At 43.1% G+C, this 20,964-nt stretch overlaps 1 protein-coding gene across 1 annotated transcript in view; it reads right to left on the bottom strand.

The window, feature by feature from the left end:
- Positions 1–20,964, bottom strand: part of MAGI2 (membrane associated guanylate kinase, WW and PDZ domain containing 2) — a gene marked incomplete at its 3' end in the record, with an annotated part of 1,258,801 nt that overhangs the window by 45,295 nt on the left and 1,192,542 nt on the right. The window contains 1 exon segment of the mRNA XM_040644569.1: positions 11,895–12,033. Coding sequence (XP_040500503.1) covers positions 11,895–12,033 — 139 coding nt within the window.

Here is a 20,964-nt window from a genome sequence, read left to right as displayed (position 1 = left end):
GAGCCACCACTTTTTGTTGCTGCCATCAATGGAATATTTGGACTATCTCCAGAATCTATTTCCAATGTGCTATTTCCACCCTCACTCCCCCAAGTCTGGTCCTCTCATCATTTGCCTCAACCTTTACAATAACATTTTAATTGCCTCCAGTTTCTTATAAAAACCACATAAACAGTATCGGAGACTATTTCCCAATATGGATATTTTCACCATTCCACTCAAATGATTTTTTAGTGACATCGGATTATATAAAACCTGAATTCCTTTGCTTGGCATATGAGGCCCTTTCTCCTGGAGCCTACCTCCGTGTTCTTTTTATTTAGTGCCTCCCCTCTCTCAGTTAGCCTAAGTGTTGGCTGTTCTGAACATACTTGCTGGCTTTGGTCGAACTGTTCCCTCTGCCCAGAATGGCCTTACCTCTTGCCCACACTGGCGAAGTCATACTTGTTGCTCAACGCCCAGCTATAATGTCACCTCTTGGGTAGAGTAGAATCTTCTACAACTCTGCTAAGCAGATTTAGGGTACTTTCTCCTTTGGGTTCTTATCACTCCTTTGCTGATACTATTCATATTTGTCCCATTGCCTGGTTTTCTCCCTGTCACTCCTACTTGCTTATGAACGCACATAGGCAGAGACTTGCTTACTAATCTTTATACCCCAGCATTGAGTAAGGTGCCTGACAGATGTTGGTTGGACTGGACAGAAACCACCAAGAGCCCTCTTGTGTTTTTGTTTTTGGCTGGTGACTGGTGAATTGATTGATTCTGGTCCCCTCACCTCCATGGACTCTAGACTAGTTGAAGTAAACTAAATGGCAAGTATATACCTTTCTTTTGGCAGATGCACACATCTATATCTCTTTAAACCACGGTCAGTGGACTGGATTTCCCTAATAATTATTCTGTAGCATTATGACTTTTCCAGTAAATTGGAGCTTTCTCCTTTTTGCTCTGATTCAGGCCTCCTCTGATCAATAACATCCTTGAGAGACAGACACTTTAGAGAAATGATACATTTAAAACTTTTTTTTTTTTTTTTAGATATCCTCAAGGGATGATTGCAATAGTGTGTGTGTGTGTGTGTGTGTGTGTGTGTGTGTAATGCTTATATCAGTATAAAAGTATTTGGTAAGGAGTTGTTTAGCAGTAGGCCAACCAAATAATTCACTTAGTGAGCAATATTATCTTTCATGTTAAATTTAAACCAATCCTGATGGCAATCAGCAGGATCGTAACAGTTGGAAAATATGTTTCAGGAAAAATTCAGAGAGCCAGCTTAAAAGACTTTGGTGGAGAGATGCTTAGCCATGGCTGTGACAGCATGAATGGGGTCACATCAAACCCGACCTGAGAACCATGTCAGTCTGACTCGTGCTTCCATGTCTAACCATGGGGACTGAGCATGGGTAGCAGTTTCTGCTGAAAAGTCAAACTGACATTTGAAAATCCCAGTTCCACCCTATGAAATTGTGGCCCTAGCCACCTGCACACTACATGATCTGACAGTGGTAACGTGGGCCACTCTAGGGATGTGTTTGAGGGGTGAAAAGTTGCTTGAACCATATTTGCAAGGCTATCATCTATATTCTGCTTTACCCTGTATAGGATATTTTTTTTTCCATAAGACTTTTTCCAAATGTTAGGCTAAAATACAGCCAACTGGAGAGTATTCATTTTGAAATAGTGGTAAATATTGTTCAGATACAAAGTTATGCCTATTTTTAAAAAAAGTCACAACTGGTTTTTTTCCCTCCTTAAATTTGGCGCGTCACTGAGCACGGAGAGAGGAAAGTGAGCAGCTCCAGTCCTGAGCGGATAGTGGGTGGAGAGCTGCCAGAGGGCAGCCGGGGGCAATACCATGATGCCAGGAGGAGAGCACAGATCCCAGGGCTTGAATGTTTGGCGACTGTGGCTCTCTTTCTGTCAGGTGCCAAAGGGGTGCCCTGGGTTGGAGCTGTCTGAACTCGGGCTGAGAGGAAATCAACATAACTACTTGTACCGAAGCCTCGGGAGTATTTCTGGAAGTGTGTGGAGTAGAACTTGGCTGGTGCTGCCTCTGCTGGACCCTCCCTATCTCTCCTTCCTGCTGGCGCCATTCTGGCCTGGACCCCCGGAATTTGGTGCGTCCCAAGTTTCATGAACCCACAGATCCTATCCTTATCATTTGTGAGGTCTCAGCCAGATATTTTCCAGAGCTCTAGCAGAAATTAGACAAGCTACTATGAAAGAGAAAGCATTACACATCAGTTACAAACAATGCAAAACCAAAGCTCATTAGAGAAAGATAATATTCATGCAGATTTTACAAACCGTGTCTTTAGGGTGGCCCAATAAGTAGAAATATGGGGACCCATGCTTGTCACTTTTCATGCACATGGAGAGACTGGAAGGTACCATTCCTAAAGGAAGGGGAGGAACAGCCTAGGACCAATCATTAGAATTAACAGAACCAGTGACAAAGATATATTATTACGGTTAGAGTCAAGATTGCTTAGTATGTTTAGAGCAGCTGAATACAAATTATCTAGGCAGTAAGAATAAAGACTTTATGTAGAGCTACCCCTGTTGAGCATGCAGCAAGTGAAATTAGTGAAAGACTGAGCTACATGTGCATTCCAAAAATAGATTTTTCTCAAAATATTGAGGGCATCCTGAGGCGCTTTTAGGGAGGCACAGGTGTTAAAAAAATTTGAAATGGTCATATCAGAGTTTTTGTAGAATTTTCCCATAACGATGGGATGTTTTTGTGATATGGATTGTCATTTGAGAATCAGTCACAGTAATCATTTCCACATTTTGAAACATTACAAGAAGACATAGCATGCCCAGGTTTATGCCTCTGTTTTGCTAATAATCTCGTATGTTCTTCTAGTTCCCCTCACCTCTGACAATTTGCTTATTTAGAGTCAAAGTTCACAGTTGACTTGCTGAGTGTAATTGTTTTCTGGGAAAAAAATAAAGCCGGAAGAAGGGTGGCGATGCCTTGCCTGTGGGGCTCTCCGGCATACTCACCTGTCCGAGGGCCGAGGGCCGTGCTCGGAAAGCAGCCTCTCAGCGGCTGTCTCCCTTTGTGTCTCTCTCAGCTCTTGGGCTACAGTTCTTTATCTACACGTGGATGGGTACTAGAAAGTCCGGAGTGCCCAAATCAATAATCTCCAAGAGACAGGCCCCAGGAGATGCAGCAATGACCCCCCTCCTCGCCCGCTGCTGTTTCTCTCAGCTCCGCACAGCATGAGGGATGGGCGGGCGAACGGGAGGTTAATGTGATCAGAACAACTTAATGCATGCAGCTCAGACATTCTGGAGCCTGATGCACTCCTGGCCGGCACATACTGATGAAACTCCCCGTCTGAACGCCTAACCTGCCCCACACGCGTGCTGCGCGTGCTCGGCTCCCGGACGCAGAACGGAACACTCCACAGAGATTTCCAACTCTGCCCCTGGGAGTGTGTTTCGCAGCATGGCATGTGTCTCAGGGAAGGGAGATGAAGGGTGAGCACAAACACCTTGAGGTTAAATGGAAAGCAGACGCTCTCTGTGGTAAGACAGCTGAAGCCTAACTACGGAGGGGAGCAATGGAAATTACATTTCAGGACTTATTCACTGAGTTTACCATTTAGCCCTGCCAAGATGCAAGTGATTTTGTGCGAAATGAATCAAGCTGGTTTAGTGTCACAACGAGAAGGCGCTCATCTGGTTTTAAATGTGACCTTTACTGGGCTTGAAAGATACATGGACTAGGAAACCTCATGGACAGACGTTCAAAGAAAAGAACCCGGAACGTGGTGGGAATAAATTGCTGTGAGGCCGGGGTAGAAAGTGCCATGAAACAGGAAAAATGGAGAGTTACACGCTGGCCTACTCAGTGCACTGACGTGTGGACGCGTGTACGTGTCCAGCCTTAACGCCCAGGAGCCTGCTGAGGCCAGAGTCACTACGTGCGAGACAGCGCATACCTTTGTACACAAGGGTGAAAGCAAGTCATTCTGTGAGCAAATGTCTGAGCCACATGACAGTTACCAGCTCTTTAGTCAGGACTAAGTGTGCATTTCTCATTCTTTAAAAAACAAAAACAGAAACAAAAACAAACAAAACTGAACCCAAAGAGCACACTGAAAAATGTGTGTGATTCTCAAAGTTTTGAGATTTTGCTATAATCAGAGCACATCATTTAAGCGTGGAGTAAGGCATTATATAATTTCATCTTTGGTCCTGACTGAGGGAATTCAGTTAAAAGGAAATAGCTGGGAGGCCTTTATCAGAACAGGACATGGCAGGAGTCCTATCTTTGAGCAAGGCTGTAGGCAGATTTCTCTAATAACAAAAATCTGGCTTCATGGGCTCACTATTTCTTCCACTAGAATCTTCCGTGAAAAGATCTTTTTAAAAAAGAAAGCTTGAAATTTCCTTGGAGGCTCTACGGTTGCTGGTTATGGCAGCTGGCTGGACCTACCCAAGAATTTGTCTTAAGGTTCTGGATACCACTTTGAGTACCTGGAGAGCAGGGTTTTGTTGGCAAACTCCTTTACAGGGATCAAAACCTTTTCTGTATCAACTCTACTTTGAGACAAGAGAAAATCAGACACCAGGGGTAAAATCATTTTGGCATTTAGCACCCACTTCACAACAGGGCACAGCTGATGGGTTTGAAGCTTATCTTAAATCAACAGGGTCAGACTGCCCTCAGTGAGGAGGATGGGCGCTGAGCTCAGATGGTCAAAAAAAAGTCAGAGGTGGAAAATGGGAGGACAATAGGAGGAAGAGCGAGTCTGTTTTCTTTAAGTTGTAATGCTCGGGAGTCTCTGAATGGAAAGCGATTCAGACTGGATGGGCAGAAAGGAGCCGGTGCAGGGCGTGAGGCACAGCTGTCAGTGGGGGGCAACAAGAAGCAAAACCTCCCGTGGGCCAGCCTTTAGGGCAGAGCTGGAGGAGGTACACCCTGCAATCCAGGGGCACTGCATTCCCTGAGACGGTGCTTTAAAACTGAAGAGTCCTGAGCCAAATCCACACAGTCCTGTGTGCGTGCATGCGTGCCCACACATCCAACTTTAAAACCATGCTGCCTGCTTTGCTGTCTGTGATCCTTGATCTCCCCCTTCCCCTCCGCCCCTTGTAAAAAGCATTCTCTTGAAATTGTGACCTCCTTGCCGTCCAGTCCAATGTTCTTACACTGTTTAGCAGTGTTTCCTCTAAGAAAGCTGCCTTCTCCCTGGACTTTTGTGGAAGCAGCCGTCCATAGGAGAGCCCAGCTTCACACTGGGGGAAGGAAGGGAATGTTCTATCAGAGCCTAAACTGTGGGTTCCTGGAGGATGGGTTCCTGGAGGCCCTGGGGTATTTAGATTTTCTGAGATGCACGTGGTCAACAACTTCAGTATTTGGGAATCGAAGGAGGTTGGACCTCAAAGGTGAAATTGGTTCTTCTTGGTAGATTTCTTGGTCACTGTGTGTTCTAATATATTTTCTCAGAGGCTTAAATGCCTAACAAGGGAGGACTTGGGGAAGGGGGTCATCTGATATATCCTTTAAGAGAAAATTGCATGTTGCACATCATGTAAGGGTATCCGAAAAGAAAACATATTTGTTATGATCCATGGTTCCCAATAAAACATTGTGAAGAAATGAGATTTCATTCTTATCCTAAAAACACTCAAAATAATAAATGAGGTTTTGGCTGGATAGTGGAGAAAGGAACATCAGAGTTGTGCATTCTTTAAGGAAGCTTCTGCCTCTGACTCCGTGAAATGGGAACTTATTAGGAGCTTCACAGAGCATTTCCTGGGCTCACCTACATGCTGCAGAGAGCAATCTTGAGCCTTTTTAGGTAGGAAGAACCCTGTCCTCTGTTCGATGACGCCGGGAGTTCTGCCTGACAGCCTGCCCTCTTCCTTGGGTCTGACTCAGTAGAGGTGTGCAGGAGTGATTTGTGCAGCCTCTCATGGAAAAGGAAGATACACTCAACCATGAATGTCAGAAGCTGAAATTAAATTTCAGAATTTATTATTGAAGTAAGCTGCCTTTTGCCCTATTAAAAACACAGGAGAATTAGTGCAAAAGGCTATGGAACCACTTAAAGCTCCCATAAACATAGTCTCTGAGGAAGAAACAAAGGCAATGGGGACTCTCCCCTTATTTTTTCTTGTGGGGGCACAGCAGCACCCCCATGAAAGCCTCAGGAGGTGAGGTGACTCCTCCAGGCTCCCTGGGGCCAACAGCCACAGGAGGGGGGCAGGGATGGTTAGCAAACTTGCCAGATGAAGTTTGGGTTTGCTGACTTATAATTTAGAATAATTCAGACAAGGTCTAAGCAGAAATTCATCTACACTGAGTCCTTTCTTCAGAAAATGTCCAAGGCGTGGGTATAAATATTACAAAGGAAATGGTTAACAAACTGAAGAAGCCAAGTGCTTGTCAAGGATCCTTAATACCCAGAAGCACTTATTAAATTCCACAAATAATTACTAAAACCCACTTAAAGTTTTTCACTAGAGCCGATCCTAGAAGACCTTTTCATGAGTCACCAGTCTGTTGGACTCAGCGGTTGCACCGGTCTCCTGAGATTTCAGCTCACTCCGGGCCGGGACTATAGCTTGTGGTCAGTGCCTGCGGAGAGCCTTGCACATCGTAGGTGCCCAGAAAATCCTCTGTGAGTTAAGGGACTAGTAATGACATGAATTAATGATATCAATTACAAGATTTGTCTCACGTGGGATGGTTAGGAGGGGTATACTGTCTGCAGTTTATCCTTGTATGATCTGAGGGAAGAAGGCCCTTGCTGAACTAAGAGCTATAAGCAAGATGATGAGAGTATGCTTGGAATGTTTACTTGTCACTGTGCTTTTTTATTTTAAAGTTTTTATTTTAATCCCCCGGTGCTCATCACGACAAGTGCACTCCTTCATCCTTATCACCTATTCCCCCCCCCACCTCCCCTCTGGTGACCATCACTTTGTTCTCTATAGTTAAGAGTCTGTTCCTTGGTTTGTCTCTCTCTTTTTCCTTTGCTTGTTTGTGTCTTAAGTTCCACTTATGAGTGAAATCATATGGTATCTGTCTTTCTCTGACTGCCCTATTTCACTTAGCATAATACACTCTAGCTCCATCCATGTCGTTGCAAATGATCAATGCATATTCTTAAAGAATAAAAAAGAAACATAGCCTATTGCCATATAAATAGAGACCAGTACTGCTTAATCTGGTGCTCTGATATGATTCTTGTTAAGTCATGTGTATTCCTGTTTGAAGGCAGTCTTTAACTAAACAACTATTTGGCCCATTCATTTCTTTAGCTATAGTTCCTGACTCATCTTTTCCCTGTGTACTTAATGCAGTTTTATTACCCTTCTAAAATGAAAACAATTCCATTACCAAAGACCTGTGACCAAATCAAAACCCATTAAAAACACAATTAACTTTGAAAATGGAAGGTTAGGCAGAAGTCAAATTCACGGATTGGCTCTTTCTTTCCCTTTGTGTGGGCATTTGGTGTTCGTTGTCGCCGGGCCACCTATCCTAAGAAAATTCTGCTTCATCCTTGTAACCCTGCGTGGCCTCCTAAGACCACTGAGTCTCCATTTGCTAGTGGACTCCCTTCACCATTGTTGCCTTTTAAGGAATAAACAAACTAGACCACTAAGACTAGAAACCATATTTCGGTTTCACTTTATCTTGATCAGATTTGAACAGCAAATATTACCAGGGGAAAGGCCCGAGTTGGTCTGAACTGGTTGATTTTGATTTCATCCCACGGCACCTCTGCTTGCCCTGGCCCTGGCTCTGTGGCTCAGTGTCTAAATCAAGTGAGTGCTCTCGATGATTCCTTGAATGCTAATGAAGGACACCTGTATTTCAAGGCAGGGAGCTAATTTGTGTAATTTATTCCTGTGCAGCATTAGAACCATGATGCATGCTTCCTTCTTTCTTAACCTTTTTAGATTTAATTCAAACAGCAACAACCAGTGTTAAGGAGGGCGCTACTTTTGATGCATCATCTTTGCATTCGTTTCTCAGTATGGTGGAGTGAAATTTCCTTATTCCTGCCGGTTGTTGAGATGCGTGTCATGGGAGGGGGAGCTCACGCTTCCCGTGGAGTTTATAATCAACAAATTCTTATCCTGAGGACTAGAGTAGAGTTGAAGTATCCATCTCCTTCAAGGACTTAGCTATAAAAGCAACTTCTTCAAAGCCCTTATCACTTGCCGACTCCCCCTGCAGCTGCTCGACAGCCTGTGTGCAGCCCCTACTTACGTGGCTACATTTGCTGATTTATGCCTCTGACTTGGCTGGGCTGTCGTCTGACGATTAGTCTTGCGGTAATTATGGATGGCATATTTGCAGCATATTTATTCCTTTCCTCAGCTCACTTGGATTCACACTGATTTTGTTTAGTCAACAATCTGACAGATTACCCTTGGTATTTTTTTTTCTTTCAATTGTACCTGGGCTTATCTCTCTGTCACAGATCACCTTAGGAACTCAGAGCAAGAGTTTTATATTTCTCTTGACTGAGATCCGCTTTTCTTCGAGACGTGTCCAAATGTCCAGATAAGGGTCTTGCTTCAGAGCTGTTGTGAATTCTGAATTCTGCAGGTAGCGGAGGGAGGGCTGGTGCATATCATTTAAAACCCTGCCACAGGCTGTTTGTTGTCGATCTCCTACTCTTCAAAGTTCACTCTCCCAGGCTGGGTTAAGTCTTCATGGCTCCCTAGCAGGTTCTGTCTCCTATAGATTCTGATAACCCCCTTTAATCATCTTTTAAGGATGGATTTTTGCTACATGTTGGATATTAAAAGGCAAATAAAGGAAACAAACACAGGATTAAACTCATAGTTGACGGAAAATTCAGTGTTCCTGTGATGAGGGTACATTTGGACAAAGTGGATTATATTCTTGGTTATATCTACTGGTTATCTCGAGCATTTTCTTTCACTGTTCTTGCTTCTGTTATTTGGTTTTGTTACCAAGCCCCCTTGCCGGTGTCATTAAAATACACTCTTTTATTGTGGACAAAAGATTCTGCCTCATGATACAGTCTGTTTAACTGGCTTGCTGGAAGAATTATGATGTTCCTTTGCTGTGGGCACTCCTTTTACACTGGGGTCATTTGTAAACTCCATGACTGTGGCTGCATCTTTGGCTTGCTCCCGGGACAGGAAAGAGTTTGCATGGCGGCCTTGAGATGGCTATCCTTAGAAAGACCTGCTTGAGAGGTTGGTTGTTGGCAGGCCTCTGGGACCGTGACAGCTAAATTATCTCCTACATTCATATAAGCCCTTCTCTAAAGGATAAGGGTGTCTCCTGTACAACTGTGCAGACAACGTGGTTTATGCTGACCACCTGCTTTTCTTCTAGGAGTCTAGAATTTTGGTATGTGCTAGATGAAGGATACCTAGATGAGTAGCACAGTATAAACCCTGGGTGCCAGGCTCTAATGAACTTCCCTGGCCAAGAGTATCACACATTTATTGTTGCATTTTTGTTTTTGGGGAAGAGTGCTCTCTGGATGACCCCTCATGAGAGAGAGAGAGAGAGAGGGAGAGAAAGAAAATAAGCAGTCTCGTACCTGGATTCCTCTAGACTTTGCCTGTTTTTTCCCCTTATGATCGCACTGTGTATCCTTACTACATCACTTTAATAAATCTTAGCTGTGAGTACAACTATATTCTGTGCCCCAGGAGTCTTTCTAGCAGGTCCCTGAATGTGGGGTGGTCTTGGGGACCCCATTAGTTGCTATGAGATTCCAGAAATATCACTTGATAGCGTTAGCCTCAAAGATGCTGGTCTGATCCCTAAGCTTCTTGGTTGCTCATGCAAAACCAGGCATCTTTCAACTTAGACAGTAATGTTTACTTAGTTTGTGATTATTCTTCTACTTCCCTAAAGGAGATTGCTCTGCTCTATTACATTGGATATTTTGTGACACAATCTCTAAAGTTAATTTGCAGTCAAAATCTATGTCAATCTAACATCAACAGTAGCTGACAAACTCTAACCATTGGAGAGTACAATTTAATGTTACATTTTAGAAGAACTGATTGAGAAGAAATTCTACAATACTGCTGAGTTAACCATATTGACAACTGGGCCCTCAAAACTGTGTCCAGATATTTAACAAACTCTCCGTTTGTTACTTTTACAATTCGATTTTAACCAGGTATTTTTGGGGGATGTTAAGAATTAAAGGGATCATGTTGACATCATCTTGAATTTGGGTCTTGTTCAAAAACATGTTTTTATTTTTTTAAAGATGCTTTAAGAAAAAGTTTTTCTTAAAGATGCAGCATCATATGTAGGCATCATAGTTTGAGTGATAAAAACTGTGATGCTGCCGGTGGTGAATAGTAATGTTCAACGGCTCACTGTAGACAAGCTGCTGAAAATATGCACCAGTGATTCTATAACAAAAAAGACAGCCCTGGGCAGCCACATGGTTCAGATCAACTTTTTAAAGATTAACTTCTTAGGACATAAGAATAATTTTAACTCTATGGATGTTCCTTGGCTCAGACAACAGGTCTTGCTGTGGAATGAAGCATATCTTTAAAATAAGTTATTTTTTAGAAGTGACAAACTCTCACAGGTCAGTTTCATCTTACTGGATCACTTATTTCCCTGGGGTGCAAAAAGTTACTCTATTCCAAGAGTAAGATTCTTTACAAAGGGATTAGTGCCAGTGCCATTTAATAGGATCAGGCCTGTGCTTGTTGCTAATATTAATATTTAAACATATTTTATTAGATCCAGGCATTAAGGGTGGGAACCTGGGATGAAATCTTTCCTGGGGCATAGAGCCAAGCCTACAGAAACTTCTCAGTGCTTTCCTTAGTTGAGTACTTGCCAGTCCTTTTGGGGTTTCAAGATCCTGAAAACAGTTTTTGAGGGCATTTGAATTCAGGTATTTCAACTGAACTCAGGACTATCCTGTCCTGCTAACTAAGGAAGTGTTCAGTCAATTATTAGGTAGTTTAGGAAAGTTGCCCATAATTAAGGTAAGCGTAACTGGAGAGGGAACAGTGTTATTTAGAGCGTGTGTGTTTGTGTGGTGTGTGGCGGCAGTGGGGGGGGGTAGGGGATGGAGAGATGAAAATGAGAGTCTAGACCAACAATTTGAGCTTATTATTCAGTTAGGTCCCATTGCCCTAATCTGGACAGGTATTATCAGCACTGTTCTTCACTGATGTCTGTCTGTCTTTCTGACACTCCTTGAGATTAATTACAACCCAGCTCAGGGGCTGATGCTTCTCATGTAATGACCACCCAGCAGTTTCTTAGTCAAGCTGTCAGTGGTGCCTCCAATGGGCTACTGAGAAATGACACCATTAAAGACTTCTGAAGGCAGAGCTAATGCACTTCCTTGCCTTCCTGAAAAGCAGACATGCACAGCATAAGAGTGAATTTTTGGATAATCCCTAAGTGCCAAGAAAATGCAACCACTGCGTAAACTGAAGTTTCTAATCTTCCCACCTGAAGATTTGTTCTTGCTTGTCCCCTGGCCCCAGTCACACACCCTACAGGGCAATGTGATACGTGAGCAATTTTAGGAAATAATTGATAAATTACTGTGGACTCAAATGAACAGAGGACTACTAGTCAAATTGCAAAAGTTCTAAAGTGTAACTGGTGGCTGGATCTCCCTGCACACTCAGAGATGCCCTGAAAGGTCCTCTATTTGCTATTTTAAACATCACTTAACCAAGAGAGCAAAAGAAAGAGCTCACACACATATAAATCTTGTGCTTCAATGTACATATGTGTATATATATATATATATATATCTATTGGTAGCTAAATATATTTAGGTAGAATTGTAGGACTGATATAGTTTTACAAATAAGCAGAGGCATTTACAGCACACAGAAGAAACAGAAAAAAAGGTGAATCAAAACGTGAAACGTACCATACTCCGGGACCTGCCCCGTCCCACGCTTCAGTAGGAGACGGACCCTTCTTCCTCCTGACTTGATGAGTTCTATTGCTCTGGCGTGTGTCATGTCCCTTGTGCTCTCCCCATTGATTTCGATGATTTGATCTCCTACCTGTTAATTAAGGAAACGTTAACTCAGTCAAAGATGGTTCTACTCACACTGCATTTCTTTTTTTTTTTTTTTTAAATTTTATTTATTTATGTGACAGAGAGACAGCCAGCGAGAGAGGGAACACAGCAGGGGGAGTGGGAGAGGAAGAAGCAGGCTCCCAGCGGAGGAGCCCGACGTGGGACTCGATCCCGGAACCCCGGGATCACGCCCCGAGCCGAAGGCAGACGCTTTAACGACTGCGCTACCCAGGCGCCCCTCACACTGCATTTCTAATAGATTAGAAAAGCATCCTTCCAGAGAGCATCTGAACAATTTGGTTGCAGTCTGCTGCTTCTTAGAAGTGGCTAATTTCTAGCTGCATCCTGAATCTGACCACCAAACTTGATTTACCTTTAACAGAAATTAAAACATTGGACCAGAACGTTGGCGGTGATATGTTACTTATTTTTAGTCGGTGTGGCAGAGGCTTTAGTTAAACTTATAGCATTTTTTGAAAAATTAGAGAATATTTTCGATGCCACAATTCCAAATAAACCTGGTACCTTTGCTTTGAAACAAGAAGTAAATATTTTAAGGCCTCTTCATTGAACACAGTACCAGCATTGGGCTTAGTGCAGCATTTCATTCAGCACGCTGGATGGGATGATTGTTTTTTGGACTTTTCTGAGAATTTTTATCATGCATCATTTAAATTTCCCTGGGTGCTATTGTGATATTGCCTTCTTTGTAAATATGGCTGGTTGATATTCAAGTTTGATGATGAGTTTTCTATCACAGTCCTTTGAATTAAAAATGAGATCCTCCATTCTCCACACATGACTAATGCCCTAGCTAAATCTTTGCCATGCTCACACCTGATTGCCAGAACTGTTTGGTTAAATACCAATCCCTTTTGAATTGTTAGAAATGCCTGGGCTCCATAAGCAATTCCCATTTAGCCTTTGTGAATAGATATCTGGAATAAAAGAGGTTCAAGCATGAACACATCATGTAACTCCCACAGTACCATTACTGTCAGGAACCTTTGAATTAAAATATGTTTCATTTCGGTGCAAGTCACTTAAGATAAATTAGCCAGGAAAAGCATAATGAGTTGCTTTGCAAAAATGCTATTTTAGTTGGGTACCTTCAAGCAGACCACAGCCTAAACTCTGTAACACAGACAGAATTGCAAATAAACTCTCTATCGCAGAGCATTATCAAGATGGGTGTGGGGCAAGAACAGGAACAAAAAGTGGCCATCACAATGGCGAGATGGCACTAAAATAAGACCACTCCCCAACCCCAAAATGGGGGAAAGAACAAGCAGATTTGTTGTAGCCAGGGGAGCAATATCCGTCTGTCTGTCTGTCTATCTATCTTTATTTGTTCTTATTTTTTAACAAGATTTACTTACTTATCTGAGAGAGAGAGAATGAGCAAGGGAGTGGCAGAGGGAGAGAAGGGACAGAATCCCAAGCCGACTCTGCACTGAGAGCGGAGCCTGACCCAGGGCTCCATCCCCGACCCACGAGATCACGACCTGAGTCGAAACTCAGAGCTGGACTCTCAACCGACCGAGCCACCCAGATGCCCCTGTCTCTTTATTTAAAGAGGATTCTATAAGGATAAGAACTTCAAATGTAGTGAAGGCAAAGACTTCCCTCTCCCCTTTGTTTACAGTGGTCTTTGAAAGTATGGATTTTGGGCAGTGGAACAAGTTTGCCTCACTGGTATGACTTTCACATTTCACAGAAGAATCATGAACGACAGGACCAAATTAGTGTGTTTTAGAGGCAGTGTTTGCAACATTTTTCTTCAGGTCTCTGAATGGTTTCCCTTCCCATAAGGCAATGGGCACAGCCTGAAGTCGAGCAGCTTACTGGAGACCACTGTATCCAAGCCAGTGGCAGAGATGGGACCAATTACTGTTTTCCCAGCAGTTCCCACCCATGACTGAAACCTCATGGCACGGTATTAAGTCGTAGAACTAAAACAAAAGTTCCAACGAAGTTATAATACAGTCTTCATTTTTAGCTAGACTCTCCTCTGAGCTTCATACTCGCGTATCCACTTGAGTACTACCCGTCTGCACCTGGAGGTCCACCGGACAGCTCCAATTCAACGGCAGCCAACTGCAATTACCATCCTTCTCCCAAAGTCGTTTTTCCTCTTAATGCCTAACTCTGGTTTACGATACCACCACTCACTGAAGCCAGAAACCTGATGGTCATGTTGAGGGTCATTTCCTGAATGTCTCTACCTCTGTCTCTGGCTTCATTTGTATCCCATTGCTAACTAGTGCAATTCAGGCCTTTACCTGGTTTTCCAATATTCTCCTGTCAGCCTCCCGTCAATATCTTCTTCTCTTTGTCACTAGAGTCATTCTTCTAAGAGACATCTCCACAAATGCTTCATGCCTACTGTTCTCTTTGCCTTCTTCTCCCTATATGCCTGGTGATCTCCTGATCTTCCTCAAGGCCAGCCCAACCACCTTCTTCTCTGGGATTCCTTCCTACACCCTGTCTTCTTCTCAAGCACATGTTTCCATCTCTGTATTCATTTGTCATTGCACCCCACTCTGGTATTTATCACACTTTGCTACAGTTACACTTCTCTGTCTTTCCTCCTGGACTTGGAGCTTCTTCACTCATCAAATGATTTCTAAGCACCTATCATGTGCTGGAGAGTCTACCAGGGAGATAAGATAGAGATAAGTAGTATAGTTTCTGTCTACAACAAATTCTCAGTCTAACTGGAGATAAAGTGGGTAAATAAGATCATTATTCAATATATCTTTGCTATGACTGAGACATTAACAAAGCGCTAAGGGAATAGAAAGGAGAGTCATCTTAATCAGAATGGGTAAGCTGGTAGTTAGGGAGAGCTTTCTGGAGGTGGTGACATCTCAACTGAGTTTTAAAGTATCAGTAAGAATTCCCTGGGTGAAGGAGGAAGAAAATTCACATTCTAGGTAGAGAGAGCAGCATATGCAAAGACTCTGAGACTTGAGACCATGGTATATTTGGGGAACTGTCAGTTTATTCTGCTACTCAGGAGTTCAAGCTTTATTTTTTAAAATATTTATTTATTTATTTATTTGGGGCAGGAGAAGGGCAGAGGGAGAGGGAGAAAATCTCAGACAGATTCCATGCTGAGTGTGGATCCTGACACGGGGCTTGATCTCATGACTCTGAGATCACGACCTGAGCCGAAGCCAAGAGTTGGCTACTCAACTGAATAAGCCACCTCAGTGCCCCCAGGCTTTATTCTAAAATGCAATAGTAAGGCACTGAAAATTTTACTCAGTTGGTAACCTGACCAGGGAAGCAAAGTGATGTTTATAAATCTCCCTGAGGCATTAGTAGGGAGAGTGGACTGGAAAGGAAGTGGGAGACTGAAGAAGGGAGCTGAAGTTGTGAGGTTACCACGTTGTCTATCCAAGTGAGAAACTGGGAGCCTGTCGGGAAGGAGATGGTGGGGCAAATGAGGGCAGGGACTACGTTCCTTTAAATTTCATTCATTCATCTATCTATCTATCTATCTATCTATCTATCTATCTATCTATGTACTTACTTACTTGAGAGAGTGAGAGAGAGCAGGGAGGGGCAGAGGGAGAAGGAGAGAGAGAATCCTAAGCAGACTCTCCGCAGGGCATAGAGCCCGACAGGGGGCTTGATCCACAACCCTCAGATCCTGACCTGAGCTGAAACCAAGAGTCAGTCAACCAACTGAGCCACCTAGGTAGCCCATGGGACTGAGGGGTTCTTTTTAATGATGCATCTTGTATGGTATGCCTGGTACATATTTATGAATGAATGAAGCATTTATACATGGATTATCTTGAGGAGAAGGGGTTATAAGTACTCTTGACCCCCAAATCAACCCCTGACAGCCACCATTGCCTGAGGACACTTATTTCTTGAGACTCACTCTAAAACAGAGTCATGTGGAGGGCAAAGGAATCTTGTGGTGTCACAGAAGTGGTCACATGTCATCTACATTCTGGTCACATACTTGAGTATAGGAAGACTTAGAAAATTTGATGTTTTCATTCTCTTGTGCATTTCTCATGTTCCCTTTCCCCTACTAACTCATGAGAACTGAAGGAAGAAACATTAGCATGGGAGGGAGAGGTGGTGGGTTGGAAGACTGCAGGGCTGGTTGAGAAGCAGAGGGGTTCAAGGGCTACACAGGGGCCACACTGACATTTCCTGCGCAGGAGTTTCAGGGACGGGGCTCTGGGAAGAGTTGGGGCTACGATTTTTACTGAGAACCCAGGAGCATGGCCTGACCTCTTGGCATGGCAGATTTCCATACTTTTGGCCTTTGATGCAGGGTCTCCTCAGAAGGAGAACAGAACACTTCACCTCTGAGGGAGGATCCTTAGCCTTCATCTAAGACTTCCAGTCCCTCCCAAGCCCCCTCCCCATGACAGGATATTGGAGGATGTAGTCTGCTGATTTCCTGCCTCATTGGAAGCAATGGAAGTTTGGGAATAGTCCAAGATCTTACTAAATTCAGAAAAAAAAAAATTAGTGTGTGTGGAAGGATGCTGGTCAGGTAATAAGATGGAAATGCTGTCCCTATCACAGACTCTGAATCTTACAAAGTGTGCTGAGCAGATTATAAAAGTGGGCCAACGCATTTGGACCTGGTGTCATTGGTAACAAACTCGATGAGGGGCCCACAGACTCAAGACCCCTGTTCCTCTTTGTGAAATGATGGAAATTGTACAAAAGGTTTAATTTTTATTTTCACCCCACTGTTAGTAGTATGCATAGTCATCTTAAATGGGGCTACCTAAATAAATATCGGGTGTGATTCCTTTCACTTTCACCCTTAGTATGTGGATGTATAATGAGACGAGTCTGTCAGCGGCAGAAGAGGGTCCCTGGTTACCTTCTTACCGCATCTGACTTCACTGCAGTTGTCAGGACGTGGCCAGCTGAAGAACATCACTTTCCTCCCTCACATGTGAATCAGCTGGGAGAATTAATTTGATAAAATCATTGGGAAATCTGCAGTCCTTTCAGGGATGAAGAAAAAAGACCAGTTGTGATTCTGATACAGTTTTCTCTTTCTATACTTTCTGTTAGAGAGTTATCTTCAACTAAGCTACATTATTAAAATGGAACTTCAGAAATCTCCTCCATTTATTGGGGGTGCCTGGGTGGCTCAGTTAAGTGTCCATTTCTTGATATCAGTTCAGGTCTTAATCTCAGGGTCGTGAGTTCAAGCCCTGCTTTGGGCTCCATGTGGGGTGTGAAGCCTATTTAAAGAAAAAAAAAAAAAACCCAAAACTGTTCCACCTGTTCTTAGAGAATTTTTAAAATATCAAGTTCTTGTTAGACTTGAGAGAGAGAGACGGGAGGAGGAGAGGTAAGGGGAGAAAGAAAGAGGGAGGTGGGGAAAGAGGGAGACCCAAAGTTCATGAACATGTGTGTGTTAATTTGTGTGTGTCAAGGAGATGTCAAATTTAGGTAACTAACCAAAGGCATTCTTTTTTTTTTTTTTTTTCCTGTGGAAGAAATACTTATATCCATGGACCCTTGGGGCAACTAACAGCCCTACAGCAATGTCTTAGGGACCAGGAATGAGCCAGGACTGCTCTCTCACAAACTGATGGTTGGTTGAGGGGACGGCCGTGGGGTGATGGGCAAAATTGGTGAAGAGGGGAGGGAGGTATAGGCTTCCCATTATAGAATGAAGAAGTCTAGGGATGAAAGGTACAGCTTAGGGAAGAGAGTCTATGGTATTGTAATAGCGTGTATGGTGACAGAAGGCAGGTACACTTGTGAGCATAGCATAATGCGCAGACGTGTGGAATCACTATGTTGTACACCTGAAGCTAATGTAATATTGTATGTCAACTATACTTCTATTGAAAAAAAAGAAAAAAAAAGAAAGAAAGAAAAAAGACAAGACTGCCTTCTCTCTCTCTCTCTCTCTCTCTCTCTCTCTCTCGGCACAGCAAGTTTTGCATTTCTATTCCCACATTTCCGCTCAATGCATCATGACAGATTTTTCTTTAAGGTCTTACCAAATCCTTAAACTTGCCAGGGGCTCTGCAGGTAAAACTTTTTCTCTTCTTATTGGAAAACCAAGGCAGGGAAGGGTAAAAGTTTCAATCTTTCTTAAGTGGTTAATAGTTCGAGCTGTAGGAAAAAAATGTAAACCCTGTACTGTGCGCATTTTTGTAGCCAAGTGGTAGAGGAAGTATTTGGTTTGGCTCAATGAAATCTTTATAAGAACTCGATTAATCCTGGCTTTCCTTCAGCCCTGAGTCACAGCCCTTCCTGCTCAGGTCTTGCTCCGACATCTCACAAACATGCCTAGTGGGCTGTAATTTTACCTGCCCTCACGCCTACCACCACACCACAAGAACCTATTTTGCATGATTACACATGACTAAAATCCTAGGTTATAATTAGGTATGAGGATTTGAGCTCTCTTCACATTTTATACCAGCAAACAATGGATATCTCTATTCCTCATTTCATGGAAGAATTAGCTGTGGACCATTTTTGTGGCTAATGATCTGAGGTCACAGGGAAGCTCCATCAAATTTTTTACTTAAAAGGCTGGCTTCTCCTGCCGGCTCCAGACCCCTCGTGAGCAGGGAACGTACCTACTGTCCTTGTGTCATCTATACAGTTCCTGACAAGTAGGCCCTTGGTTAATCACGGCTGAGTACGTGGCTTAGGTTTGCTTTTCAGTTAGGGCAGCCGTCTGTATTCTCACGACACAGTGAGTTCAGCTTTCGTGCATCTCCGCAAATCTTAACGCTTTCTTAAAAGACTGCCTTAAGCCCTTCCAGCTACACCATAGCAATTTCAATAGCACTTAGAGGAGGCCAGTGAAGTTTCGGTAATGGTGACCTACAAAAATTGGTGGAGACAGGTAAAGCAATGGGAAACAAATGCTAAAGGACTGAAAGAAAGCGGAATGGAGGCTGAGTGTGAATGAAATCATAAAGTGCCAGGAAAAAAAAAATCTGATTCAGGCTGTTGGCCGCTGCCAGCCACGGGCACCATTACCAGGTGCTCTGACAACAGGGCCCCTGGGCCCTGACGGTCCTGCTGGAGCAAAGGGACAGGCTGATTTTCAACTTGATGGTGACCTTTGATAGGTAATGGCTGTTTTCACAATTAACTTTTGTTAGATATTATTTAATAACCATTACAGTAAAAATGTTTTCTAAGGGGGTTATATTGAGTGTTTTGACTAACCTTCCCCTTCTTCCACGAGGCTTGTGACTGAAACAGATGATACCCGAGCACCTCCTTAGGACCTGGCTCTTGTTATAAACCATTGTGCACGACTGCCTCAGCAAGGCACAGGGCCCCAGCACATCAGCGGGTTTTTCCAGAGGCAAAGCTTGCAACCCAGTTGGAAACGGAAGCACGTGTTTGAGAGCACCAAAACTCGGCGACTTTTACTTGCCTCAATTAATACATACGTGGAGAACTGTCTGAAACTCTATACTACACTCCAGAAAATAATCACTTAAAAGGAAAACATTCCAACCTCTCTCAAGAGACTTCATCTAAACACGAGTGTGAAATAGCCCTTCTAGATTTACAGAAGGGTCCTTCATCAAGGTTATGCCTGAGCACATACCTGCTGAGAAGGGCCATGAAGGGGAGGGGAACAAGTGGGGAACAAGGAAGTAGGGGCTGCTGCAGAATTCTGAGGGGTTATCTCTTGAGGCGGGTGATGTCCCTATTTCATATTCCCTCTTTAGAAAAGACTTAGTCACAGCTCAGTGTTCAGTCTTTGACTTGGACATACTGCCTGGTGGCTGGGGTGGTGCCTTGGCTGGGCATTCAAATCAGGGGGCTGCCTTTGGTGGAGAGTCAAGAGAAGCTCTCCATTCGGAAGCCCCCATTTCTCATTCCTACTTCTAAAATCCTCTAATTGAAACATGGAAATATATGTAAAATTTAAGGATGATGCAGTGCCAAGTTTGTGGAGGTCAAGTCTAAATTACAATTTGGTATCTTTCCCAGCAAACCTTTTTTTTTCCTTGTCGAATATTACCAATACTAATCTCATACAGAGAATTTTATTAGATTACTTTTTTCTGAATTTCCTTACTCTCCTAGGGCTTTTCAGGGGTGCCGACGTGCCATTCTTCAAGTCCTCTGCTCCCCTGAGCTATGTGTGCTCCTTGATGATCTCTTCCCACCTGTCTAAAATAGCTCTCTTTCTGTGCCCTTTGTCTAGAATCTGCCCTCCACTCTGCAAACAGCTGAATCCTACTCATCTCTTCAGACCCGCCTCAGGTATCACCACATCCAGGAAGCCTTCCATGATCCCACCAGTCTGCGTTGGGTGCCTTTGCTCAGTGTTTCTTTAAAAGCGTTGAGCTTTTACAACATAGCTTTACTATGCTGTAAACACTCTAAGGGCAGAAGCTTAGCCACATGGGATATACCCATACATATCTGTTCAATAGATGGATGTGTGCCTGAAAGACAATAAATTTCAGAAGTTGTTTTTTGACTCTTTGCTCCTTATTGTGTAAACCAAACTCAGATAAGACCTATAAAAATTTTAAATTTGGTTTCATAATCTATGTCAACCAGGTGGGACCATGATCAAATAATATAAAGTATATGTAAGTGCTTTGTAAGCTCTAAACTATACAAATACAATCCTGTATTATTAATTCTCATAGTTATCATTGTCATTGCAATGGCAGAGGAGAGAAAAAATGAAACACTGTGGTAAGCTTTTTATAAGGAAACTAGGAGAGAAGCAGCTGAACTACTGGGGATATTTAATGGGGGAAATGAGGTGAATGTTTTTCTTAAAACATCATTGAGAAGTGAAAAACCAAAAAAAAAAAAAATCTGTTGGTTTGGTAAGTTCTGCATTTTGGAATTCCTATAGGATGTTGATGCTATTTTTCTATTTTTATTCTAGGATTTTTAGATAGATAGTTCT

Source organism: Ursus maritimus, unplaced genomic scaffold (assembly GCF_017311325.1).
Source record: "Ursus maritimus isolate PB19 unplaced genomic scaffold, ASM1731132v1 scaffold_3, whole genome shotgun sequence".
NCBI classification, from domain to species: domain Eukaryota; kingdom Metazoa; phylum Chordata; class Mammalia; order Carnivora; family Ursidae; genus Ursus; species Ursus maritimus.
This window is presented reverse-complemented; position numbering and strand designations above follow the sequence as displayed.